This window comes from Coccidioides posadasii, chromosome 3 (assembly GCF_018416015.2).
Source record: "Coccidioides posadasii str. Silveira chromosome 3, complete sequence".
In the NCBI taxonomy this organism is placed as follows: domain Eukaryota; kingdom Fungi; phylum Ascomycota; class Eurotiomycetes; order Onygenales; family Onygenaceae; genus Coccidioides; species Coccidioides posadasii.
Genome location: NC_089409.1, coordinates 1,454,185 through 1,480,216, shown reverse-complemented (window position 1 = coordinate 1,480,216; position 26,032 = coordinate 1,454,185). Strand labels below are relative to the sequence as shown.

Genomic DNA, 26,032 nt, shown 5'->3' with positions numbered 1-26,032 from the left:
TTTGGAGAGTACTGTGCTCCACAAGTCGGTTCCCATCGGTCACAGGGGAATTTTCACGGGGGAGCGAATTCGGAAAAATGACGAGATGCAAGAGATGATCGAACGAAGGAACCAAAGATGTGGAGGAGAGAGAGACGTAGGTCGCCATCCACCAGTATCCAATCACCCAAGCATGCTGCAGAGCTTCGTATCGGCCGGTTCTCTCTTTTCCCTGCGACCCCATCTCGGCTTGTGGTCCGTGTGGTCCGTGATGAAGAGGGGGAATCCGCCCGAAAGCACACCCCGACGGTCACCCTCCCGCTGCTTCGGCGGGATCGTTGTGAGGGGGAGGCTGAGACCATCTTCTCCACTCGACCAGCATCGAAATCTCCGTGCGGAGGATGAGTTTCGTAGAACCAAAAACGGTATAGTAGGTCCTATTTACACATGCGAAGCTCCAATACACTTGTTGTTGAACTTAAAAGCCCCACCCTCGTTAGAAAAACATGTCTGAAAGAGGCATTGCGAGGCGTAATAACATTTCCCCAGATAATTTCGTGGAAACCCCACATGATACAGCATATCCCCCAAATCTGCACATGCAACAACACGGTCCTTTTTTATTTTTATTTTTATTTTTATTTTCCTTTTTTTTTTCCTTTTTTTTTTTTTTTTTTTTTTTTTGGTCCGCTGGTTATCTTTGCTTTTGCACAGCAGCTGCATGAATGGACAAGGAGCTACACATCTCACCGGTTTAGAATGCGCAGATGACCCCCGGGGGGGTGGTACATCAGGCGGATGGAGCGATCGAACACTTCTGCACCAGAATCCCACGCTTTTGCCAATTCCCAACCTTGTGAACCCATCAACTAACCAATTAGCCCAGTTAGGGATCAGCCACAAGCCTTCCATCAGGTCATTTGGAAGGACTTGCGAGAGAGCTGGATTTCGAGTTGCCTGGAGGCCTTCTGACCAACCATTCAGCCATTCAGTAACTATCCTGTCTGTCTACTCCCGTGTCTGTCTACTCCCGTGTCTGTCTACTCCCGTGTCTGTCTACTCCCGTGTCTGTCTACTCCCGTGTCTGTCTACTCCCGTGTCTGTCTACTCCCGCTGGGCTAGTTACCCATAAATTTAAAAAAAATTAAAAAAAAATTAAAAAAAAAAGAAAAAGAAAAAGAAAAAGGTGGCTGAAAGGTGGCTTGAGCGCACCTCAAGTTCAAAGACAGCGCCATGTGGCGGGTGACCCCCTCTCCGTGGGGTTGTACTGTAACTAAAACATGGCGGTAACTACGAAGTGGTCGGCGTCTACTCCGTAAGTTAATTTCGACCGCGTCTCTCTCGGCGGCGTACAGTATAGCTACTGTATGTAAAAGTGTTTTGGACAGCGTCTCATTTAGGTGGCTTCGTCAAAACCACGTGCACAGACAGGCACCTCGCAGCAACGCTTCAAGGTCGCTTTACTTCCGGGCGGCGTCACCAACCAGGGTTCGCCTTGTTGCTTTGCTGCGTCGATGCCTCCGTCTGCTTGTATCAACGCTGCAGATCTCCCCACCCGGACCTGGCTCTCCCCTCTCAGCCAAAGTATGTATGAACGTCTTTGGTTTCTTCACGCCTCGGCCGGTGGGTCCGGTCCTCTGGCTCTTCTTCACTTCACCTCCAGAGAGGTCAAGGTTGCACCCTGTTCGTGCCCATGGTCCTGCGCGGCGTCGAGGACGCAGATTTACTCCAGCATTTGGGTCACAGTTCAGTCAAAGAGTTGATCGCCCTTGCGCTTCTTCTGGAACTGATGTTACATTTGGCGCATGTAAAACATGTGATATCATCTCTCGACCAAAAATCTCAGCCAGCAATACCATCTCCATCCAGAGCCAGCATAAAATAAAAATAAGGGGACATCCCGGCGCCGTCGAGGATGGAGTTCTCCTGTGTCTACCAGCTGCATCTCTTATAGTGCTCATAATCCCTGCTGGACCCAGGCTCTACTCTCTCTCTTTTTTTTTTTCTCTCTCACACTCACACTCTCACACTCACACATCCTTCAGATCTTTCTTGACTTACACTCTGCGCGCGTCGTTCCACGGACGCTATGCTCCTCTTAAGTGCAATCGCCACCCTAGCGCTGCACGGCGCACTGTGCCTTGCCCGTCCCGCCCCGGCGGAAACCCAGAATGACTGTGCACCGGTTCATATCATGAGCGCACGTGGCAGCAACCAGCCGCCGGGCGAAGGACCAACTCTCGCTCCGCTCGTGGACGCTATCGTAGCCGATCACCCAGGCAGTACACGCGAGCCGATCGTCTGGCCCGCACTTATATTCCCCTACGCTGAAAGCTCTCACAACGGGACCTTGGCCGTGACCGCCCAGCTTACTGCGTACGTGGAGCGATGCCCTAAATCGAAGATCGTGCTGCTGGGCTTCTCCCAGGGCTCCCATGTGATCGGAGACAGCCTCTGCGGTGGAGGAGGCCTGCCCGGGATCGGTCCCATCACCGACCCCATCTCAACGACTATCGGAGACCACGGTAAGTTACATATCCTCCCCCCGGCATCACCTGGTTAAACGGGTCACCCGTTTACTTACGCTGAGTTTAGTATCCGCCATCGTTTGGCTCGGCGACCCGCGTCACCGAGGGAATGATACATACAATAGGGGCACCTCTGTGAGAGACGGGGTATGTATCACCAACATATATCTTCCTAATTATAAAAGATGATAGGGCTTTTGGCAGAAAATAAGCTAATCTCTTTCTTTCTTTTTCTTTTCCTTTTCCCTTAATCAGATCTTCCCACGTCTGCAGTCACAGTCCTGCGAACACTACGCAGCTAACCTGCAGTCATACTGCGACACGCGGGATATCTTTTGCGACAGTGGAGACAGCCTCCATGTGCATCGTGGATATATCCCCAAGTACCTCGAGGCCGCGAAGCAATTTGTCAACGAGAGGTTGAGGTAAATGCGCGCCAGCTAGCTGCCTTCACACAGACATGTATATAGTCACATTCGATTTTGCTATCCAAGTCTCCCAGACTCTATATTCTGGGGAGATACGTGGGCCTTCAACCCCATAGATGTGCATCGTTTAAAAAGTGATAATAACTATCAGGGCTTATATACAGATTACTGTCTAAGCCAGCTCTGTTAGAGGAGCTCTCTGTCCCTGGCCTTGGTGGGTGTAGGCGATCGAAGCGGCATGTTGAACTCCCCAAGGAGTGATGATTGTTCTTCGCGTGATGCAACCAAGGTTTGGTGAGGAGTTGGGTCAGATGACGTTTCTCAGAAAACGCTCATACTCCGTTGGAGGACCAAGAATGAGTCGTACAAGGCTACTACTACTACTACTACTACTACTGCTGCTGCTGCTACAAAGACACTAGTGTGTATATGAAGCTTCGGTACTCATTTTATTTTTTGCTCTGTTTGGTCATTCGCTGTTCCTTCACGTCGACATGGTACGATCATGATAGATTGCACCGAGCACACCTCAGGATCAGGTGCGTATACTCTGTATATGCCTCATTTTCACCTCACAAGCTCGATAGGTGTGATGTGAAAATATTGTCAGTCTTTCTGGAGGGGAAAAGGAGAGATGGAAATTCACAATATAGAAACGCAGCCTATAGTTATTACTGGGCACTTAGGCTGATATGGGCATGTGTGGAGGGAGCGGAGGAAGCCAGCCATAAGGAAGAATTGGCCCGTCCTTGATAGCATAAGCTAGAAAATGGCCATTATGGAATAATTATTGGTAGATTATCCCACTGGCAATTTCCAAGTAGTAGGATTAAAATCATACATCAAGGATATAAGCACGCTAAAAAAAGAGGGAGAAAAAAGAAAGGAAAAAAAAGAGAAGAAAAGAAAAGGGAGAGAAAGGGTGAGAGGGAGAGAAATGATGAACTTTTTGGAAAAACGAAGTGCTATTCCAATTAAGTGACTCGGGCCAGCGACGAAGTTCAACCAAGGCGCATTGCTTCCACCTGGGCGGCAAGGGCTCTCATTGCGGGAGATGTAGAGCATTCCAGTAGGAACCATCTCTCGATCAAGAATGGCATCGTAGAAAACAAGCCTCCCGCTCTCACAATGCGTTTGTACGCATTCGGCAGATAACACCCCACTAGCGGCTTGATGTCGTCTCTGTATCGTCTCGAGGTAGATCTCGGTATCCCACGTGGAAAACATAGATACCACAATTGTGGATCCCAGGTCGTCATGTCCGGTTCCGGGAAAATCCAAGTGCTATCGCCCCCGAGCCTTGCCTGGGCCCTTTTTCGGCAATGATAATATAGGCACACCATGGTCTGGTGCGCCTCGTGGATGATATCCATGTCGAAGTTGTGGACTCTGATGATCTCGGGATACGCGCTGACAATTCGAGCAACCTCACTTTCGAAGGGCGAATAGCCGCTCCGTCCCTGTAGGAACCAGTGGGCGAAAAAGTCTCGTCGCTGGACATCTGCAACCGGGCCGTGGATCCATTTCAGCAGTTCACAATGCATCCAGAAGTAGTCCTCGGCCATGCGGCCGTCAATGTCGGGCAAAGGGCGCCCCATCGCCCAGTTCATAGTTTCCCAGTCGAGTGCTCTGTTGTCGGTTAGGGGATCGTGCTTAATCTCGAGAGACAGAAGGTTTGGTAAGGCGCAAAACGGCATCACGACGACGTCATGATCATAGCGACCGGTCGAACTGGCCCAGCACCACATTCCCCAATCGAAAAGCCCTCGTGGCTGTAGCCGGATCTCCAGCTTCTCAATTATGGATCCCATTCTCAGCAGGTCAGCCAGGATTCTGGCTTTCTGCCAGAGCGAGTAGAGTTGACACCCTTCGTGGTAGTTTGGCGCCGCGATGCTCACTACGACCTTGGGAATTTTGTGGAAAGGAACGTTGTAAAAACCACGATCTCTGATATCGGCCATGGTCTCTAGGTCCCATCGTGCCGGTTCCCAGACGGGGCGAGTGTCCCTAAAGCTCTTCTGCCTGTAGAAAAGGACCGTCAGTCCTGAATCTCTGAGAGTCTGCCTGGGGCTAAGGATGAATTCTAGGCGAGAGTGTAAAAAGAATATTTCCGAAATTTCGTTGTAGAGATAACGAGTGGTGCGCAATATGCGAAGGTCAGTCTTTTCCGGATCGGCTCCGGCTGGGAGGAACTCCAGCCAGATCTGCTCTCGAATTTCATACGGAAGCCATGAAAGTAGGCCTAGGGCTTCAGCCGGAGGAATCATAGTGAAGACCGCAGCGATTTTGAGCGGCTAGAGGAGACACAACATAGATAGAGAGAGAGAAAAGACAAAAGGAGGAAGCAGCACAAGAAGGATGGTGGTGCCTATATACAAGCAGCCACCTCATCGTAACGGCCCGATGGAAGCACTGCATTGTCAGGATGGCCGAATATTGAAGCGTGATCGCATTTTGACATCACGGCCCTTCGTTTTGGATAACAGTAGTTTGATGTGCCTAATCGCGGTATCCACTGGTTAGTCAGGTTCTATGTAGCCAATCTCTCAAAGCTTTATCGGGAAGAAACCATGGAAGGCCTTGTGCAATAAAAGCTTCTTAATATGTAGGTAATATGCATGGTTAGAGTTGCCAGTAGAGAGGAGACATGGCTCGCAAGCAGCAGCGTTAACTTAGAACGCGAAACGGGCCAAAAAAAAAAAAAAAAGAAAGAAAAAGAAAAAGAAACCATGACAACCGTGTGGCCGCTCGGCTCGTCATGCTGCCTCTTTGAAGACATCGGCGAACGGATCTCCGTCCGGTTCAGTGTTCCACTCATATTCCAGTGAATTCGCAATTTCTATTCGCCTCTTCCTCACCGTACTTAGACATGCTGGACGAACGCCAGCGTCATGTCCAGCCCGGCCGTGACGCCCGACGACGTCCACACCTTGCCGTCCGCCGCGCACGACGCTCCCACTTGACCCTGGGCCCCGAAGGAACGATTCTCTCCCACGACGCTTTGTTTGTCGTCGCTCTCTTCCCGTCCAGGACGCCTGCTTTGGCCGCTAGCCCTACGCCGTTGCAGATCGCCACGAAGTAGTCCAGCCGCGGGTACGCCTTGGCGATGAACGCGATTGCCGCGTTGAGATGGGGAGAAGGATCGGATCGCTTAAAAAAAGGGGCCATCGCGGCCATCGAGCCAGCAAAGCCACCGCCGGAAAAGCACGGCATGATCCTCTTCCGGGCGTTCCAGCTCCTCGACGTGTTGCAGACGCTGTCGCGGCGCCATGAACTGCACCTCCACCTGCTCTCCGACACCCTCGAGCCGATAACGTCGCAGCCCAAGACGCCCGGCCATGAATCCCAAGGACTCCTCTTTTTTTCCCCGCTGTGCTCCCCACGCACACCTACGACGACGCCCTCGTCGACCTCGACGTCCTCCTCGTCCCGGGCGGCCTGGGATTGCGTGTCAGTTCACCTCTTCCTTCTCGGGCGCGCAAACAAGCTGCTGTGCCATCTGGACGCTTGCTCACGAGAGAGTCCTTGAGCTTCATGGGGCTTCTTTGTCCTGTTTCATGTCTTCAAATTGGTCGCTCCATGGCCGTCGATGCGAAGGGATGGAAGGGAGCTCACTCCTACCAACATCCCCAAGATTTCTTCGGATGTGAAGAACCAGCGGGGTCCCAAATAACTAGACGTTGTGGTCCAGATATAACTATCTATTTAGTTAACTAACTGGCCCGCTCTCGGCGTCTTAGCTCTTTTTTACTTTTTTCTTCACCAACGCAAGTTTTCGGGTAGATTCCGCGGGTTGGCCGGCCGTTCCGTGGGAGCGAACGCCGTTGGCTGCATGGGCCGCCTTGCCGCGTTCGATGGCGCGGATTTGCGTGCATTTCGACCGTCTTCGAGAACAACAGGACATGGGTCAGCGCATACGAACACCCCCTCATTGCGGTGATTTGCGCGGATTTGCTCAAGAAAAAAAAGAGTTGCTAAATATATATTTATTTTTTGGGGTCGATCTACATAACTATATCTCCAGATAACCTCTCTATGTATGTCTTGGGTCTGTTTGTCCTGTTCACATCCATATTTACATCCACCCGCGTTGTCGTCGTTAATTCGTCAAATTCATGCTCACTGCCAGAGAGTCCAAAAGGGCTTGGTGATACCGAACCATACCCACTGGATAAACATAAACAAACCGGACTTGGGATATACTTCCTGGGCTGGCTTCTCTGCCACAGGCTGCTCCTTGCTGCTTATCGAAAAGTGTCCCCCGTTCGGCCCAGACACCCACGAGCCGCTAAACTGAGGGCTGTCAAAGCCGGCGTGCGCAATGTCTGCTCTGCCCACGTACATGTACTCGTCGCCATTGACCTTGATGATCGAATTATGCCACGGCGTTGGTAAGTGGAAGTCGTACGACGACTGAGTCTCATGCCGCGTCTCTAGGGAACGGATCGACCGTATCATCGTCTTGGGGAAAAGATTGATACCGAACTTGGGTCCTCGGTTATCGTGACTGTACAAGGGTATCAGCTCTGGGGCAAAGAAGAAAGTAAATAAAAAAAAAAAACAAAGGAAATGGCGCCATAAAACATACGCATGGATGGACAGTCGGACATAGTTGGGGAATAGCAGCTCGACTAGATTTGAGTATGCTTGATTCCGCTTCCCAACAGGTTAGTTATGCACTGCATTATTGAGATAGACATTTGGTTGGGGGGCTTACAAGGATCATTTCGGTCGCAACGCTACTGGAAAGCTTCTTTTGCTGTTTCGTGCTCAACGAAGTGAGTGCCTTGTGGCTGCCGAGGTCACCCAGCATGAACCGCGAAAGACCCCTGTATAGCTGGAGTGCATGCGGTTCTTGGTCCTGTATGAGCTTGCGCAGGTAATCTCGATCCGGCTCACACATATCCGTCATCAGCTTCCGGCAAAGTTCTGCGTCGTCTGTGAGCACGGTTTCAACAGGGTGTGCCAAGGCCACCGTCTCCATCCATGCCGGCGACAATCGATTTGTCAAGTCGGGATCGGAGAGGAAGATGTCCTTCAGTCCCATGAATCGAATGAACCCACGGCTCTTCTCATCGGGACATATCTCGTGATACATTTCCATTAGTTGATCCTTATACTCGTCCACTTTGATGTCGTCGACACCAACTGTTCACCAATCACGTTAGCTCTCTTTTTTCTCTTTCTCCCACACCTACTCTACTTACTGCAGTCGGAAAATACATGGCCGTCACTGATAAGCCACAGAATAGCTCCCGGCTTGTAAATGGCAGAAACTGCTCTGAGGAACTCGAGCATCGTCACCAGGGCATAATACTCTGCTGCGTCAGGATACGTGCCCCCGACCTTCTGTGGGTTTGAAGACTTGCAGGGGAAGGCCGGCAAGCAGAAAATGACAGGCACACCCTTGTCGACGAACCCATATACTCGGTTCAAAAAATACTCGCGCCCCCCACCAGAGCTCCACTGGTCATTGGGGGGACAGTTTCTGAGTTTTGCGTCAAATAGATCGGATATCTGCACAGAGATGCGTCGTGCCTCGCAATTGGATTCCGATATGGCGTTGAACGGTGTGAATTCGGTGCGCAGCAGCAGGAATTCCTCAAACCATGTATGAAGATCTGCGTTTGTGGAGTTGTTTCCTTGCTCTGATGAAACATGTCCAAGGGTGAGGCCGTTACTTCTCTGGAGTTCTCGAATCTGTGTTGTTTGGCCCCCGGACTCCAGGCGTCCACCGTCGGAAAGGATAGGCAAGCCCAACTCGATTTTGAAGCGGTCGATCTGTCTGCCGGACGGTAGCTTTGTCGTCGTTCGGTCTGTGGTGCTTGCGGATAGTTCCTCCCATAGTTGTGGCCATGCCTGGCGAACCTCTTTGGAGCCGTTGCCTTCAACCGCCAACAGTTTGCCATTCGAGTCACGCCAATACAGGGCGTACGTCGAATGGTATACCGAGCTTCCTTTGTTGAGAGTAGGCATTGTAGGATCTTCACAAAGAAAAAGAGGGGGGTGTGTGTGTGTTGGGAGGATGGGTATTGTGTTCAAATGTTGGCAGTGCGCGTAATAACCAACCAACTTGTTGTTCTAGATGCAAAAAGGAGATGCAGATGAAGAGTGTGGAAAGGAGTGCTCGCGGTATCCTTTTGCAACAAAAAAAGGGATATGAAGCTTTGGGGACGGCCACGCGTTGACCTGGATGTGCTGTAGGGTATTAATCTGCTCAATTTAAAGCACCCCAGGGCCCTGGAGATATAACCACTGGAAACATCTCGTTCATGTTTCGGGATCTATTCTTGTACCGGCACCCAGGCCAAGGATCAACTGCTGCACCGGACCACATCTCGATGGAGCCTGCTTCACAGCCTTCCGAAGGCTGCATGAAGCCAATCCTACCTCGTATTGGAGCCAGGTCTCCTTCAGATTCTTGTCGACACCGGGTTCGATACAATATTCAAGGCTATGCCTAGCTTTGCCCCGGTGTGTGGGGGTTTGTTGGTATTGGGACCGCCGGTGGCTGTGAGACTCCGTATCATTCATACAGGCTAACTCGCGGAAGGCTGATTAAGTTGGAGACCGACCCGTTGCCAGCCTTTCCATCCTCGCTTTTTCAGGCTATTTCCCCGTGTCCCAGATTCGAGATATTCTTATGGGAGCGGTTTGATTGACGCCGAACCCGGTGTTTGGAGAAGAGAGCATATTTGACGTTCCTGTTGCACAGTCTCTCTCTCTCTCTCTCTCTCTCCCCCCCTCGCTCTTTTTCTCGCAGATCCTAAAAGCAGCACAAGCCGGGGCCACCCAACAACAAAAAAAAAAAAAAAAACGACCATGGCCGGGCTCCTCTCCTCTCTGTCATCCGCGACCCTGGTGGCGGTTGCAGCAATTACCGTCATTCTCTTCCTTGCTCTTGTGTACTTCTTCATTCCCCCTGCCAGTTTCCCCCGGAATATACCCGCTATACCCTTCTACTATGCGCTGCTGCCTCTGGTCAAGGACGGCGACCAGGAAGCGCTCTACCACACCTATCTGGAGCCGCTCTTCGAGCAACACGGAGCTGCAAAGATCTTCTTTGGCGGCCGGTGGAACATCCTTGTGCAGCGTCCATCCTACATTGCCGAGGTCTTCAAGTACGAAGACACATATGCAAAGAGCGGAAACCAGAAGAAGATCCCGTACAGTGTGCTAGCAGAGTACACTGGCGACAACATCATCAGCTCCCACGGCGAAAATTGGAAACTTTACAGGTCGATCCTTCAGCCGCCCCTTCAACAGGATCAGGACCCCGGTCCGATTTGGCGGAACTCCCGACTTCTGATCAGCCTGCTGTTGGAGGAGCAGAAGACATCCCCACATGGCTCCGTTCTGCTGCCTCAGCTCCTCCAACGGTTTACCCTAGCCAACTTGTCGGAAGGGCTTCTGGGGACAAGCTTCCAGGTAAGAAGGAGAAGAAAAAAAAAAAAAAAAAAAATTGCCAACCGAAAAGTTCTAGACTTCTGCCCAACCCTTTACGTGTCAAACCAGCGCCTGACCCTTTTTGCATGCTTAGACTTTACAACAAAAGGATGCGGCTCTCCACAAATTTCAGATGATGCTCAAGCCTCTGATTTTCGATCCTGTCTTTTTGAATTTTCCATTCTTGGACCATTTTAACTTTCCCAGCCGCCAGAGAGCCCGCCGGCTGGCAAGACAGTTCGCCAATGAACTATGTCAAACGGTACAGCGGGGCCACCAACACGCCCATACGGACAAGTCGACTTCGAACGTTGGATGCAGTGTCATTGGGGCCTTTGAGCAGGGAATTCTTAGCGAGAAGCAGTTCAGGAACAACATGGTTAGCGTCTTTCTGGCCGGCCACGAGAATCCACAGCTGCTGCTCGTCTCGATGATGTTCCTGCTTGGTGAGCATCAGGTAAGCGAATCGATACGTGGTTGTCTTCTCGCCTTGCGTTCCCCGTCTGCACTGCGGTGACTGAGTTTTTTCATGATTATTATTTTTATTTTTAGGAAATCCAGGAAAGAGTTCGCGAGGAGGTACTCTCGCTTGGCGAAGACGAGCTGCCGTATTCTGTTCTCCAATCGGCTCCGTTCTTGACGTCAGTCATATACGAGACCCTGCGGATGTATCCTCCGATCTCCCAGCTGATTAACCGTCGTACGACCAAGCCTGTTCTTCTGGGAGGCAAAATCCCTCTTCCGGCTGGCACGTACATCGGCTACAATGCGTATGCGACCAATCGAGACAAGCAATCCTGGGGCGCCGACGCCGATGAGTTCAAACCCGAGCGCTGGGGTCGCACAGTCGATGAGATCAATGTGACGTTCAGAAAAGCGAACGCCAAGGGAGCCTTCATCTCGTTTCACGGGGGTCGCAGGGCATGCCTTGGCCAGAAGTTTGCCATGTTTGAAGCCAGGATCGCAATGGCAGAGATACTGCGGTCGCTAAGGTGGAAGATCGATCCGACCTGGCCTCGTAGAATGACACCAGTGAGCGGCCTGAATCAAAATCATGATGCAATGGACGAGAACTAACACGAGCGTCTACAGGCTGGCCCTCTTTACCCGAGAAACCTGCGGGTTGAAGTCGAGAAGATACGCCCAACGGTCGTAGCAGGACTGTAATCGTAGTTTGTCAATGCATAGTTATTTTTATCCATATCTCTGTACATACGACAGACGGACAAGGCTGTCGTCGTTCTGCACGCCAACCCAAATGCATATGCGTCTTTCGATAGTCTTTGTGCCACATCAGCCCTGTAGAGAAGGCTAAGACATGGTGGCCTGCAGTTAACTTTGCCGGCGTTGCGCACACCAACTTTTAATCGACGAGTGGGATTCGCTGCATTTTTGCCTTTTTTTTTTTTTTTTTTTTCCCCAACACCAACCAGCCCCAGAGCTTCAGCTTCTCAGAGCCTTTCTTGTCGTTGTACATATGTGCATGCGGAGTACAAACATCCATACTGCTCTGCAGATCCTCCACGCTACGGAGAACATCCTTGCTAGCGTGCTCAAGGTTCCGTCCGCAGACGGCCAGGGGTGCTGGTGCTCCATCTGCCGTATTTTGCGGCCTTTGTGCGCGCAAACCATGTTTTTGACACCTGCATCTCGACCGGCCCGTGACAATTTCGAGATGCGCAGATCCCACTCCAGCCCGGGAATAATACGATTCGAATTTCGCCCTTGGCGACGGCCAAACCCCCTTGGCGATCCTGCTCGCAGGTGCGGTGGGGATCTCTTTTTTTTTTTTCTTTGTTTTTTTTGTTTTTTTGGGCAAAGGCTGGCCTGCCCTCCCGTGCACCGAGACGCTCTCAGTTCGTATCCCGAGTGGAGAGAAAAAAGGGAACAGAAAATTCTTATGTCCATGGTCGCCTGCGCAATGGGAACCGGGGCAGGGCAGGGCAGGGATCATGGTGTTTTCCCGCCGCGGAAGAGAAACTTGCTTTTTCCTTCTCATTTTCTCTCTGGTTCTCGATTATGCTCTTTGTCAGTTTTAGCGTTTTTGAGTTTTGTCTTTGCTCCGCCTTAACGGATGCAAACCAGCAGGGCGCGGGTTACATTATGCACGAGAACTTCTATAGATAGCGTATTGCAAATACCTTTCGAGATCGTCTTTCCTCTTCGTTTTTGTGTCTTTTTTTTTTATTGAATCCCTGACGCGACGAAAGAAGGGGACGACAGACTCCCCTCGACTGTCTTCGCTTTGGTTTTGCCTGGGAAGTCCATGAATACTTCCCACCCTCGCTCTTCCGTCCTGATTTCAATCAGCGCTCGCGCCAGCTGCATGAGCGCCAATCGTCCTGCCATCTGAGCTTTGCCTCCCCCCCCGGGCGATCAGATCATCCGAGTGAACATCGAGCTACCTCAAAAAACCATGGGCTCAACCACCACCGAAGAGGCAAAGTCCGTGCCGTCCGACGGTTCGACTCCCGCTTCTTTGTCTGCTCCTCCCAGTCCGCCTCCTCCCGCACCCGCACCGTATTCTGCCTTCCCACCTGCACGAAAGCAGTTTATTCTTGCTATTGTCACCGCTGTCGGCTTCTTCGGTCCGCTCTGCGGCGCCGTATACCTGCCTTCCCTGGTCCTCTTCCAGGACGTATTCAATACGTCAGTCACGGTGATCAATGCATCCGTATCAGTGTACATGGCAGTGTTCGCCATCGCGGTTAGATAATACCCTTATTCCCCTCCCCCCTGTCACCCCCCGGTTGAAGACGCAGAGAGGGCGGCTTTTGCGAACGTGCGCTGACCCATGGCCATCCCCCACTCCAGCCGCTCTTCGGTGCTGCTGCCGCCGACTACGGAGGGCGCAAGACCGTGTATATGTTTGCCCTTGGGAGTTTCTTGATTGCGAATATCCTTCTTGCATCCCTCCCGGCGACCGTGGGGGGACTGTTCGTGCTCCGGATATTTCAGGCGTTCGGCTCGTGTATTGTCACCTCTGTAGGTGCAGGGACAGTTGCAGATATAATCGAGCCTGCGAAACGAGCTTCAGCTCTTGCCATCTTCCTGCTGGGCCCTCAACTAGGGCCTATCCTTGGTCCCTTGATCGGTGGCCAGTTTGCTACGGAATCACTATGGAGGTGGCTATTCGGCTTTCTCGGTCTGAACTCCTTTTGAGTCATCGTTGTGCCGAGGTGGCGATCCGCTGACAGCGTTCTTTTCTTGCAGCCCTCGCATGTGCTCCTCTGTACTTCCTGGTTATCTTCTTCCTCCCCGAAACCCTGCGATGCCTGGTCGGAAATGGTGAAATCTACGCCAAAAGTGGCTGGCTAACCATGCCACGCCTTCAGACAAAGTGCGTCGTGGATCAGCAACAGTTTCCCAGACCACCACGACCCACCGTAAAGACATTCATCCGCTTGCTGAGATACCCACCTCATTTTATTGTCTCTGTCAACGGGGCTCTGTCGTTCGCAGGACTCTATGCGATATACGTAACATTCCCAGCGGTCTGGGAACAAGACTACGGGTATTCCAGCTCGGAGGTAGGATACCTGTATCTAGTCCCTGGTGCGCCCCCGGACCGTCGCTCTTGCTTAAGTTTATGGTTGACCGTGGACGTTGCTTACTGGGTCTGGTGATTAGGAATCTCACTTCTCATCGCTTCGGTATGCACCGGCCGATTTTCCGATTATCGCCGGGCCAAACTCCTCGCAGCAGCACGGCAATCCGGAAAGACTGTCGTACCTGAACAGCGTATCTCTCTCCAGATCTATGGCTTCATCATCACTGCCGCTGGGAAGGCCATGTACGGGTGGTTCACTCGCCATCACATCCATGCGAGCGCCGGGCTAGTTGGCTCCGGGATAGGTATGTTCAACACGTCGACCTTCGTTCCCACCAATTTTATTTTCTTTTTTCTTTTTTTTTTTTTTTTAATTTAATAAATGAATGCTAAACCCATCTTTTCTACTGTAACAGCCGCCGTCGGCACAGCTATCGTGTTTGTCACAAGTACATCATTCCAGACGGAATGCGACCCTTCTCAAGCCGCCAGTCTGGTGGCGTTGGCGGGATTAGTCCGCAATATCGCCGCCGCCATTGCTGCAGTGATCGTAGAAAAGATTGTGGTTCAGATCGGATATGGATGGTGTTTCACCGGACTCGCCGTTCTGGACGCCCTCTGTGTGGCGGGCGTTCTGGTGATCATCTGGAAGGGCCAGCTTTTCCGCGAGAGACGACAGAGAAGCATGGAGAACCGCACATGACGATACGTCCACGCATCCACTAACTGGTTAAAAGGGTGCGTTGGTTTTGATAGCCCCGGATTTTTGCATGTCCGAGGATGCACCACGCTCCCCGGAGATTTATATCCTAATCAATTTTCGGCCATGGAGGGGTCGAACAATCCTGGCATAATAATGGGAAACGGGTATAGAATATACGACGATAATGTAATATAGAACTGCATATATTCAATATTAGACGAAAATTCGCAAGTTTAATCTAGCCATTCCGGCTCATCGCTGCCTAGTTTCTTCGGCATCACATCCCAGCCTACCTCGCAGCCGTCGATTGAGCCGGGATACTTCACGGCTCTTAGGTCACCAAAGCCACTCTGCTTGGTCTCCCACAGATCCTCAGCCCAGCCAGTCTTCTGTCCTTGTTTTGGCCCCAGAGGATACTGCTGCGGCACTGGGTCTGCTACTTGGAATCCCGACGCGCCGTCGTACTGTCCAAGGGACTGGAGATACTTCATGACGCCGGCAAGAGAAACGTCAACCTTGTACGCACCAAATCCGTCGGGGACAAAATCCCGGTGGTATATAGCGGCGAGAATGCCCGAGGCAAAGAGATATCCTGCTCCGTGATCGAGAGCCTGGCAGGGAAGCACCCGCGAAGGCACACTGGGGACATTCTTTTCGCCGGGTGAGGTCGAAGCAGCGGCGAAGTGCTCTGCCTCGGAGACGTTCATGCCCGAACAGGTCTGCACCAGGGAGTCGAACCCTCTGAACGTCGCCCAGGGGTTATTCTGGTTGAGTTCGTCGTTGGGTTCCGCGTAGGCCGACAGATTTGCGTATACGATTCCCGGGTTCACGGCAGCGAGGTCTTTCGGTCCCAGGCCGTATTTCTCCAGGCTGCCCGGTCGATAGCTCTGAAGAAACACGTCTGCATCACGGACGAGGTCGAGGAGCTTCAGCCTATCCTCTTCCCGACGGAAATCTAGCTGGATACTCCTTTTGCCCCGACCCAGATCGATATCCAGAGCTGGTAGATCTGGCAGATGCGGCGCCGTAACCCACAGCACATCAGCACCGAGAGCAGCCAGCGTGCGTCCCGCGACAGGAGCAGCGATCACCCGGCTCAATTCCAGCACCCGCAGTCCCTGCAACGGCCTCCTTCCACAACCAACGGAGGAGCCCGTATATCTCCCAAAATGACCTCTAATCTCCAAATCTGCCCCTTCCCCCTCTTCAGGGACCGCATACCTCTTGACGCCGACAACCTTCTCGCTCACCGGCCACCCTTCCCACTCCTCCCCGGGTCCCCTCAGCTTGACCACCACCGCATCCCCGCCTAACGCCACCCTCTCCAGCTCCTCAGCATCCCACCGGTCCCCGATCGCCCTCGCAACGTCTTCGCGGTTCACTTCCCCGCTATCAGATACAGGCACACCTAGTATGCTCGCCAAGGCACGCCGATGGTTGACGAACGAGCCATGGATCCTCACATAGCCCCCGTCGCGGGCGCGGTATAGCCCGGAGATAGCACCCCATGACGACGGTGGCGGGCGGGATGATAGAGTGTACACACGTTCGGAGACAAAGGAGAGGGCGGCGGCGCGCGCGGAGATGGTTACGGTGGGCACTTTATTGCTGCTATCGACATTAATGTTACTGCTGGAGGAGCTATTTTGTGTGTGGGAACGGGCAGAGTGGAGGAGTGCGGCGGCCAGCGTGGGCAGGGCGATGCAGGCCTGGGCGAGGTGGTCGAGTTTGTAGGAGGATGGAAGGAAGCGGTCGTTTGGAGGGCTTTCTGGCTGGAGAGATATGGATGAGAGGGCTGAGAGAGGGAGGTTGAGGGATTCCCAGAGGAGGCGGATGGTGGAGTGGGTGGTGAAAGAGGAGCGGTTGGGGAGAAATCGAGGCATTGTGGTTACTGAGTTGTCCGGAGACAAAGAAATCAATTAGCTGGAGATAATACACTTCATCCTCACGCGGAACGAGAGACAAGTGGCATTCTAAGAAGGACAAAAGAGCCATCGATTTACTATTCCGACCGGAACTGACGGGTGGTTTTGGTCTGATGGCTCGGGATTTGTCGGTTTTTAGCCAACTACGGAATAAAACAAGGCGAGCAAGCAAGTGCCGATGCCGATGTTAATGCCGAGGCTTGAGGAGTGAACAAGAGGAAAGGAAAAAAAAAAAAAAGAAAAAAAAAGAAAAAAAGGGGAAGGCTTCATGATTCATTCAGTCGTAGCTATTAGTTAACCAGTTATGATTTTAAAGCACGTTCGCAATTTACTTTGACCGTATCTCTCCATCTCTCAGCAGCCCGCGATCTCCTCCTCCTCCCTGCCGCCACAACCACACGCCCTCCGTCGCCCACGCCCGCGCACTTGCATGTCTGCCGATGCCACCAACGCCAGCTGACGCCGTTCTATCCGCATCCACCCCGCCACCGGCCTCGTTCAGCATCCCTGCCACCACCTTCTCGCGCTCAATAACGCTCCACAGCCCTTCTACGAGACTACTCCCTTTCTCCCCAAATTCACCCTTTCCCAGGCGGTACAGCAGGCGGCCGAGGACCTGCCAGGCCAGACAGCGCTGCGCCGGCACCGACGAGCGCGAGAGGATGGCGAGTTCGGGGACCGTGTATCCGGCTGCCTCGGAGTCTTTGGCGTGGTGATGGAGGCCGAGGGTGGTGGGGAGGGAGAGCGAGGTTTTGGGGGCTAGGAGGGCGCCGGAGAGTGAGAAGCGGAGGGATGCCGGGGCGAGAGATGTCGCGGTGCTGTCTGGGTGGTAGGCGGAGGTAGGTGCGTCGTCGGGGGAGGATGGCTTTAACCAGGAGAGGGAAGACGGGTCGTGGGGTGTGTCTGGAAAGTAATGGGTCTGTAGGTCGGCGAGGAATGACGGCGATGAGGGATCGAGGTCTGGCATGGGAGATCCCCGCGGTTGTGGAGGTCTGGGGAAGTGGATGGGGCCTAACGGGGGTTGGGAGGCGGGAAAGAGGTCCTTTGGCGGGTGGCCGGGTGGTATGTCGTCGACAGAGGTTGGTGCTTGGGGTGCGGATGCGGAGCTGCTTTGTTGGTCTGATTCGGGGGGGATATCGAAGGAGACGGAGTTTGACGGATTGTCGTCTGGGTGTCGGTCCTGTCTGTATTGTTCTCCTGTAGATTTGGAATTGGCATTCGCCTCGTTCCCTCCATCCTCGATGTTGGCTCTCTTCAGTAGGCGCTCGATGAGGGACGGAGAGAGGGCAGACATCAACTCGGCGCGTTCTCTTTCGATCTCAGCCGTAGACATCGAGGCCAGTCGCCGTCTGTTCTCCTCGTCGATGGACTTCTTTTCATCTTGGGGGACTGTCTGACGTGTAGACGGCGGAGTGGTGTTTTCTGAGGCTCTCTGGCGCTTGAAAGCGGAGGGTCTCGTTCGCTTTCGGTGCGAAGGGAAGCCGGTGCCGGTCGATGAAGCCAGCTGTGGAGGAGTGGGAGGGGTGGAGGAGTCGCGTTCCCTGATGTCGGCGACGAAATTGTGGAGGTCAGGGACGGGGTGTTGGCAATCATCGTCGTCGTCATCGTCGGACAGGTCGATGGTGAACCTCTCACCGCGGACAGCCATGTTGAGAGGGCGTATATTTCGTGCGTTGTCTGCTGTCTCTCTCTCTCTCTTCGTGTTGTCTCCGACAGTCTGGTTCCGCGGCTTAAAACTCTAAAACGCCAGAATGACAGCAGCTAGACCCAAACGGGACTAGCGCTCATACCATGTGCGGGTGATTATGCGCTAAACCCGATCGGGACGCGAACCCATGTCGACGATCTACTTGAAGCCATCAGACGGAAAAAGGAAAGCCGTCAAACAAATTTCGTTTTCACTTCTCGGCGGCAGTGGGGGAGTTGGGGCGTTTTTGGGAGAGCTAGCTGCCCGGTGACACGAGTGACGGGCAGAGGCCAGTGGTCGCCCACAGCTGAGCAGCCTCCTTCTGGGCCTCGGCACAGCTCAGCGTGATGGTCGTGCATGGACTTGAATGGATGTTATGTTTTTTGCAGGGGGGTTACGGCGACAAAACACCGGTGAAACGGCCACTCAGCCATTTGACTATCAGACTTGCAGCTGCCGGGCTGTCACGGCGGTAAATTACCAGCGCGCAGCAGGTTCCGGCGGACTAAGCTGGGCGTGTACACTCCGTACTGACTGGCTGACTGGCTGACTTGACTGACTTGACTTGACGGAACTAACTCTCTGGGTGATGCTCGCCGGGCCTGCTGAGCTTCTGCTGGCCGGAATGGCGCCTTGACTGCTCATTCGTTATTTTGCTTCTTTAATCTCTCGTGCCCTCTTTTGCTCGTCTCTCGCTCGCTTGCTTTGCCTCGTGCCCTGCTTTTTTTCCTTCTTCTTCTTCTTCTTCTTCTTCTCCTCCTCCTTCTTTTTTCCCTCTTTTCCCTCTTCTTCCTTTTCATCCCACCACCATCTTTATCCCACGGTCTCATCCCCCCATCCGTCTATCCGGCTTTGTGTCATCCTCCAGCTTTTTCTCCGCTTCTTTTCCGTCTTCTTCTCCTTCTTCTTCACTCTTCTTCTTCACTCTTCTTCTTCCTCTTCTTTATCTTCCGTCACCTCTCTTGCTATAGCCCGTTCCATCCTAGCCCATCAATTTAGTCTCTGCAACCTCCTTCTCACCAGCTCATCTAGTTTTCCACTTCTCGGCTTCCTTGCCACCCACAATTCCGTCTTCCCCTTTGATTTTCCAAACCCCCCCAAAATTCCACCCCAAATCCATCGCCAACAACACATCACCAAAAGCCCCTTTCTGTGCCTCACCAATTATTTGTGAACTTCCAGCATCATCATCATCATCAACAACCATAAATCAACACCATCACCACCTGACCACTTTGAAACAGCGCCCACATCTCCGAATCCTGCATATTTTAAAATACCTTTTTTTTTTTCTATCTATTTATTTTAGCCTCCCGACTTCCCATTGACCGATCTGGAAATATTATGACCCCCGCGAAAGAAGAGACTCCAGCCCAGCATGATCTAGGAGAGCCTGCTGCCGCTGCTTCTGCCACCACTGCCCCTCCCACTGCCGCCGCCGCCGCTGCTGCTGCTGCTGCTGCCGCGTCGTCTCCGGAATCCCTCAGCTCGCTATCTGAATGCGAAAGCGTCGCGCCACCCGCCCACTTCAGCACGCACATCGCCCCGACCTCGCACCCCGACGACAGCAGACCGTCGGAGCAGCTCCTCTCCTCCTCTCTCCCCAGCAAGACCGCCGCCACTCCCACTGCCGCTTCCACTGCAGCGATGACGACGACGACAAACGCGAGCAGCAAGAAGAAGGACGCACCAGCCACAAGTACAGACACGAGCCACATCCCCGACGACCAGCACCAGCCACAGCAATCCGCCAAGCCTAAGCGATCCCGAAAGAGGAAGGATGAGGATCCCGCCAAGGAGGGAGCTCACGTGAAGCCTCGCCGCCAGCGGAATGCCGCCGGCACAAAGGGCGGCGGAGCGAAGGCGGACAAGTCGGCGGGTGCCAATCCCTCCGCCGGCGCTGCACCCTCCACCACCACCTCCTCCCGCAAGAAGCAGAAGCTGGACCACCCGCCCCACGTGAAGCCCGCTCCCGCTCCCGCCCCGCGCCAGTCCAAGATCACCGACCTCGTAGATCCCTCCCCTGCTCCTCCACCTCAACATGTCTCCGCGCCGCAGTCTCCCCAACCCCAGCCCCAACCTCAATCCCAATCCCAATCCCAATCTCAATCCCAATCCCAGCAGCAGCAGCAACAGTACCAACACCCCGCCGCTGCTCCTCCGCCTCCGCCGTCCAATGCCTCTCGTTCGACCTCTATCCTGAATACACAGAGTGGAAGCTATGAATCCAGTCCGCACTACCACTCCCTCCCGCCGCAGTCCACCTCCACATCATTCTCCGCACCGCCTCCGCCACCACAGCAACAACAGCAACAACAGCAACAGCAGCGCATTAGTGGCCAGCATTATGACCCCGTTCGCTCGTCGATCGAGAGCTACTCTCCTGCATCAGCTCCAGCCTCTACAACCCCGCCAATCGTCAGCGGTTCGTCTACAATGCAAAGGAGCAACACTTTCGGCACTCCACCTCCTCCACCCTCCAACACAACCCCTCCGCGCAACATGTTCCGTGCCAGCGCCTCTCCCGCTATCTCCAGCATCATTGACCCCCCTGAGCCCGTTGCCGCTCCTTCATCCTTCCCGTCCACGCCAGCAATGGGAGTCAACCAACAACAGAGCTCATCATCTCGACCCAGTAGTGACAAGCTGAAGCAGGCCGAACAACGCTCACAAGGCCCTGCGAGGCTTCAGGAGCTCGTTCCCATGGACATCGATAAAGAAGCCACGTCTACCTCGTCAACAATCCAAAGACCGCCAACTCCTACAAAGAAAGACAGACCCACAGGCAGTTCCAATGGCCCCGCATCTCGTGCGCAGTCGCCGAAACCATCCCGTTCGAAGGAAGCACCGCCTCTCCCGTCGGGCTCAGGCCTACTCACCAGCGCCGTATTCGGCCTCGACGTCAGCTCCTCCACACCCGCCGCGAAAACCGTACCCAACATCATCCTTCACGTTCCGTTAAAAGGCCAGAACAACGTGGTCATCAATTTTGCACGGCTGGCCGAAGAGCAATACGGCTTCGACGCCCTGCATCCCCGCATCGCGGCCCAGAGAGAGCGGCGGGCGCGCCTGGCCGCTGCGAGCGCCGTGCTGGAGAAGAACGAGAAGAACGCCAGAGGTGAAAGTGGAGCGGAAGACGATCTTAGTCTCGACGTGGATCGGGATAGTGACGTTGATGGGGACATCGTCATGTCCGGGATGGGGGGAGGCCCGACGAGCGATGCTGCTAAAGACGAGGCTGCGCCCGGCGAGGGAAAGAAGCGCCGTAGGAAGATGGAGGATTACGATCGAGATGATCCGTTCGTGGATGATAGCGAGCTGATCTGGGAAGAGCAGGCTGCGGCGTGCAAGGATGGGTTCTTTGTGTATAGTGGGCCGTTGGTGCCGGAGGGAGAGAAGCCCAGTGTTGAAAGGTTAGTTCTTCTTTGCCTTTTTTTTTTTTTTTTTTTTTTCATTTTTTTTTCGTTTTTCGTTTTCTTTGGTCTCTTGTCATACACTACTTTTGCTTTTGACGGGATACTAATATGTTTCTTTTCCTTTTTTTTTTTGGTGTGTTTACAGGGCCGATGGAACTGTGAAGCGCGGTCGTGGGCGTGCTGCGCGTACCACGGCAAGTGGAGAAGGCAAGACAACCACCTCCTCCCGGGCCAAGAAGGACAAGGACGCTGCTGGGAATAAAGATAAGGATTCCAAAGACAAGGATGGCGATGGAGAAGTGAAAGAGAAGCCCAAGGCCTCGCGTGCCGGTACGGGGACGACGAGAAAGCCGAGAATGACGAAGGCTGACAGGGCGCTGATGGAGAAGGAGAAAGCGGAGAGAGAGAAGATGGGCATGGGACTGGCTGGCAAGAACAGTGTTACTGCTGGTGGGAAGTGAGCTGTTTGTGTGTGTGTGTGTGTGCACTTCAACAGGGTCCGGGTTTTGCACGTTGTATTGCTTAAGGATTGGGCGAGGAGTGCTGCATGGGAGCATTGCTGGGTTGATCTCTACGGAACTCCCTGTTCTTTTTTCTTTTCTTTTCTTTTCTTTTCTTTTTAATTTTCCCACCGGTTAAAGATGGGAGTTCTGGGAGTTTTATCTGGAGGGATCGCTGCGATGTGTTTTGATTACTTTGACATGAGTGTTTGTTTGCATCTTTCTTTTTTGCTGGGTCTAGATGTTCCGAGTTCGAAGATGCTACTGGGGGACTTTTGTTTTCCTGTTAAATTTTTATAGTCTCAACTATGCCTGAATAGGTTTTAGCCGTGCTGGAATTTTATCTTCCCTTCTTGATGGGGAAGAAAAAAGAATGTATGATAATAAATAATCAGCAAATATCCCCCCCGGTTTGACCCCCAATTATGCGCCCTACTCCCTTGTCTCTATTCCCACACGAAATAACCCTTCCCAGGAACCCCAGTCGTCGCGAAACATTCGTCAATATATATATTCCGTAAAACGATCGTATGTAGCCAGCCATGCATATTCCTCCTTTTCTTTTGTATGTTCAATCATGATACGTCACGCTCAACACCTTGAACTTCGTCTTCTCTTCGCCAACACGCACACCCCCATCCTCATTAACGGATATATACCCGTCGTCTCGATCGTGGTACTTGATGTAATAACCCCTGCCCTTGTCCTCCCCATCGCCGCGCACGAAATCGATATCTATGGCGACCGCGTCACGGCGTGGGACGAGCTTGCCCTCCTCGCCCAGCCAGACGCGTCGGTTGCCGCTAGATAGGAGATATGGAGGGTCCTGGTTGATGGCGGTAGTGTTGACGTCCGTGGAGGAGGTGGAATTGTTGTTGTAGTAGTGGAGGACCCAGCGGGCGTCAGGGTTGCGATATAAACTGTTATAGTCGAGATCAGGATCGGAATCGGAATCGGGATCAGCATTGGTGGCGTCGGTGGTGGTGAGGTCGTCGGGGTTGGAGTGCAGGAGGAGGCGTGATTGTTCGGTGGTGGAAAAGACGAGGAAGCGGCCCTCGGTGAGGGTGCCGATGCATTCCTTGTAACCTTCTTCGACGAGGTCGGTGGGCATGCGATCGGGTTGAGAGTCGTAGGGCACCGGAGGGCGGGTCTCCGGGTAGAGGGATTCGCAATACGCGCTGCCGTCCCAGTTTCCGGATTCATCGCGGTGGGGGAGTTCGGCTTTGGGGAGGTTAGGGAGGGAGAGGTCGGGCTGGAAGTATAGAGTTAGTTCGACGTGTCTGATATAGATCCGGAATAGAATGGTTTGGGTACGTGCGTTTTCAAAATCAAATGCGTTGACGAGATTCGACATGTGTTCTCTCCGCCAGGGGACCACCTCGGGCGATTTGATGTTCTCGATGCCCTTGGCAGTGAGCCATTTTTCGATGAAGAGAATCTGTGAAGTGTGATCTGAGTGCTCGGTGAGGACTCGACCGCCACGGGTCCAGGGGGAGATGATGTAGAACGGCACGCGGAAGCCAGGACCGGTGAAAATTCTTCCAAAGATTCCCAAGTAGTCATCGATCCATTCTCCTGGCGTGTCTGTCGGCGAGTGGTATGGCGGAACGTGGTCGCCCCATCCACCAGATTCTACATGGGAGATCAGTGGGGATTTCTCTTGGTGCCCCGGGACTGGAGACAGAAGGGACGTACCGTCAAAACTGATCATCAGCACGCTCTTACCGTACTTTGGGCTCTTGGTCACGGCCTCGACGACCTTCTCCTGCAGCCACGCACCATCCTTGGGCGAATACGGCGCATGCTCGGACAGCTCTCTCGGCCCTACGATAAAGCTGATCTGTGGCAATGTTCCCTTTGCGGCATCTTTGTAAAATTTGTCCAGCCCGAGAAAGGCCATGCCCTTGTCCGCCAAGGGTGTACCAGGCCGTGCATTCTGGTATTGCTCGAACCAAGCAAGGGGGTTATCGTCAAAGTTGTCTTCGCCCTGGTAGACTTGCCAGGATACTCCGGCGTCTTCGTAGAGCTCGAAGATGGTTTTCCATTTCAGGGGGTAGCAGTTTACATTGGGCTTTTCACAACCTGTGTTACATGCATGTTAGCTTCTCTGTGTGTGCGCGCGTGCTTATGCAAAGAACACCTACCCGGAGTTTCGGTGTTGTCTAGATATACTCCTCCTTCGTCCGGGCTCTGTGGGCTGCCAGGAGCGTTGATGGAACCGCTCACCAGCATGACACGATTAGGGTTCGTTGACGTTATTTGTGATTGCTCACTGAGGATCAGACTCGGACCTCCCTACGTTGAAAGAGAAATGACAGAGCAACTTACTTGATACATATCTGCCACCGTCCATTCTTCGGCAAGAGCAAATTGAACCGGAATGTCATCCCTTTTCAGGTATCCCCAGCTCCATGGGGTGTTATCTGTCACCCATTGGTTGTTCAGCCCGTAGTTCAGGGCTGCTTGGTTTGCGCGGTAGCCGTTACTCCCGGCAGCCATACACTGGATGGCCTCAGACCAGTTTCCTCCAAGATATCCCAGATGCCATGGGAGGAGGGTCTTGGTATCGGTGGATTGATCGGAATCGACTTTCCTTTAAGGAGATCAGAACTCATTTCACAGAGGGACACGGTACAAAGACGAAAAGTCGAGTTGGGACGCGGAAGCACTGACTGGAACCAAACAGGCAAGCCGTCAGGGTTGACCTGGACATTGGGATCCTGGAACCCTCTCGTGCCTGCCATTGTTCCAAAGTACTGGGTTTCCATGGATGAATTAGTTAGCCGATCCCAGGGAAATTATTATATGTATGTATATTTCAAAAAAAAACGGCGGCAAGGGTTAGAGTACCGTATTCCATGATCGGTTTTCTTGCATGAAGATGATGACATGATCGACATCTTTCAGCGACCGGGCGGCCTCCTCGCGGCCGTCTGTGTCTTCCTCTGCCTCCCCCGGGTCGGTAAGGAACAAGGCGAGAGCGATCGCCAGGGCGATAAAGAGCTTCATGACGAGTAGATTAGCATTTCCAAGCTGTAAAACCTCCAATTTCAATAGAGAGAGATTGGGCGCAAACGAAGGCGCGCGCGGGCGCCCCCAAGGGAGGGGGGAGGGAAGAGATCACAACGTACGACGCTGAAATATATAAGCAGCTTCACCGGGGTCGTCCAGGGCCGGAGCTTGTCACGGAGCGACCTCGCATGCTGATTGTGCAGTACTCTTTGTTTCTCAGGATTATGGGATGTCATCCCAGTATGCCGAGGAGTCGCACAGGCCTTATCTGCCGTGCTGGTCTGGATGGTATCGGAAGAGGAGAGCGGGATTCTGGACCTGCAGACGACGAGGGACACAAGGATCACGGAAAGAACCAAGAGGACGGCGAAGAGGCAGAACGTGCGATCACCATTCTGGCAGCGGGAAAAGAGGACGAAGCAGTCCGGAAGAGCCATGACGGAGACCTGGGGCCCAGCGGGCACCTATATGAAGATCCACGGGGCGCAACGTCTGGAACCATGGAGCTCGAAAGAACGGTTTAAGCTCAGATCCATGACACTGATCGGCTCATCCCGCACATCCGTGGGGCTTTCCCTGCTGGCAGCGAACCGTAGTGCGTGCGTGTAGTGATGGGCAGGTTGGCACGCACACACGTGTGGGAAGCGAGGCTCGGCAGAGTTTCAAAGCCAGTGGACGAGTCGAGGAGCAAGACAGGGTTGGGTCTTGGGTTTCACAATTCGACCGAGAGCGACGCGCGGCAGCAGGCGTTCGCTCAGAGAGTTCTAGAGGGCTTTTGCTGTGGAATTCAGACGCTTGTTGCGCTGGGTTGTTGTGGCGGCGTGATGTTCCCCTGGGTTTGATCGGCTGGTGTCTTTG

At 53.3% G+C, this 26,032-nt stretch overlaps 10 protein-coding genes across 10 annotated transcripts; 5 read left to right on the top strand and 5 right to left on the bottom strand.

The window, feature by feature from the left end:
• Positions 1–2,068: 2,068 nt before the first annotated feature.
• D8B26_005437 (uncharacterized protein) lies at positions 2,069–3,308 on the top strand (the record flags this gene model as incomplete). Its single annotated transcript, XM_066124874.1, has 3 exons — positions 2,069–2,504; positions 2,575–2,654; positions 2,763–3,308. 3 exons carry the CDS (start codon positions 2,069–2,071, stop codon positions 2,934–2,936), a joined length of 690 nt encoding a protein of 229 aa, XP_065980955.1. The 3' UTR covers positions 2,937–3,308.
• A 194-nt stretch (positions 3,309–3,502) lies between these two features.
• Positions 3,503–5,004, bottom strand: D8B26_005436 (uncharacterized protein). The gene has a single exon (XM_003066436.2). It carries the CDS (start codon positions 4,894–4,896, stop codon positions 3,937–3,939), a length of 960 nt encoding a protein of 319 aa, XP_003066482.2. The 5' UTR covers positions 4,897–5,004; the 3' UTR covers positions 3,503–3,936.
• A 1,926-nt stretch (positions 5,005–6,930) lies between these two features.
• On the bottom strand, positions 6,931–9,256 carry DIT1 (dityrosine synthesis enzyme). The gene is made up of 4 exons (XM_003066438.2): positions 8,143–9,256; positions 7,653–8,083; positions 7,524–7,591; positions 6,931–7,442 (listed from the first exon to the last, which is right to left on the bottom strand). Exons 1-4 carry the CDS (start codon positions 8,909–8,911, stop codon positions 7,055–7,057), a joined length of 1,656 nt encoding a protein of 551 aa, XP_003066484.2. The 5' UTR covers positions 8,912–9,256; the 3' UTR covers positions 6,931–7,054.
• Positions 9,257–9,757: 501 nt separating this feature from the next.
• On the top strand, positions 9,758–11,548 carry DIT2 (cytochrome P450-dit2; the record flags this gene model as incomplete). The annotated part of the gene is made up of 4 exons (XM_066124873.1): positions 9,758–10,363; positions 10,476–10,838; positions 10,934–11,413; positions 11,474–11,548. 4 exons carry the CDS (start codon positions 9,758–9,760, stop codon positions 11,546–11,548), a joined length of 1,524 nt encoding a protein of 507 aa, XP_065980954.1.
• A 1,249-nt stretch (positions 11,549–12,797) lies between these two features.
• Positions 12,798–13,543, top strand: DTR1_2 (Dityrosine transporter 1; the record flags this gene model as incomplete). The annotated part of the gene is made up of 2 exons (XM_066124872.1): positions 12,798–13,088; positions 13,196–13,543. The coding sequence occupies 2 exons, from the start codon at positions 12,798–12,800 to the stop codon at positions 13,541–13,543; spliced, it is 639 nt and encodes a 212-aa protein (XP_065980953.1).
• Positions 13,544–13,701: 158 nt separating this feature from the next.
• On the top strand, positions 13,702–14,634 carry DTR1_1 (Dityrosine transporter 1; the record flags this gene model as incomplete). The annotated part of the gene is made up of 3 exons (XM_066124871.1): positions 13,702–13,936; positions 14,012–14,236; positions 14,348–14,634. The coding sequence occupies 3 exons, from the start codon at positions 13,702–13,704 to the stop codon at positions 14,632–14,634; spliced, it is 747 nt and encodes a 248-aa protein (XP_065980952.1).
• Positions 14,635–14,825: 191 nt separating this feature from the next.
• Positions 14,826–16,570, bottom strand: D8B26_005431 (uncharacterized protein). Its single transcript, XM_003066441.2, has one exon. The coding sequence runs from the start codon at positions 16,515–16,517 to the stop codon at positions 14,868–14,870; it is 1,650 nt and encodes a 549-aa protein (XP_003066487.2). The 5' UTR covers positions 16,518–16,570; the 3' UTR covers positions 14,826–14,867.
• Positions 16,571–16,815: 245 nt separating this feature from the next.
• On the bottom strand, positions 16,816–18,207 carry D8B26_005430 (uncharacterized protein; the record flags this gene model as incomplete). The annotated part of the gene is made up of 1 exon (XM_003066442.2): positions 16,816–18,207. One exon carries the CDS (start codon positions 18,205–18,207, stop codon positions 16,888–16,890), a length of 1,320 nt encoding a protein of 439 aa, XP_003066488.2. The 3' UTR covers positions 16,816–16,887.
• A 258-nt stretch (positions 18,208–18,465) lies between these two features.
• Positions 18,466–23,418, top strand: D8B26_005429 (uncharacterized protein). The gene is made up of 2 exons (XM_003066443.2): positions 18,466–21,659; positions 21,808–23,418. Exons 1-2 carry the CDS (start codon positions 19,591–19,593, stop codon positions 22,121–22,123), a joined length of 2,385 nt encoding a protein of 794 aa, XP_003066489.2. The 5' UTR covers positions 18,466–19,590; the 3' UTR covers positions 22,124–23,418.
• On the bottom strand, positions 22,560–25,725 carry D8B26_005428 (uncharacterized protein). Its single transcript, XM_066124870.1, has 8 exons — positions 25,294–25,725; positions 25,013–25,165; positions 24,836–24,918; positions 24,491–24,755; positions 24,307–24,430; positions 23,858–24,244; positions 23,481–23,794; positions 22,560–23,414 (listed from the first exon to the last, which is right to left on the bottom strand). The coding sequence occupies exons 1-8, from the start codon at positions 25,609–25,611 to the stop codon at positions 22,734–22,736; spliced, it is 2,325 nt and encodes a 774-aa protein (XP_065980951.1). The 5' UTR covers positions 25,612–25,725; the 3' UTR covers positions 22,560–22,733.
• Between the last annotated feature and the right edge of the window lie 307 nt (positions 25,726–26,032).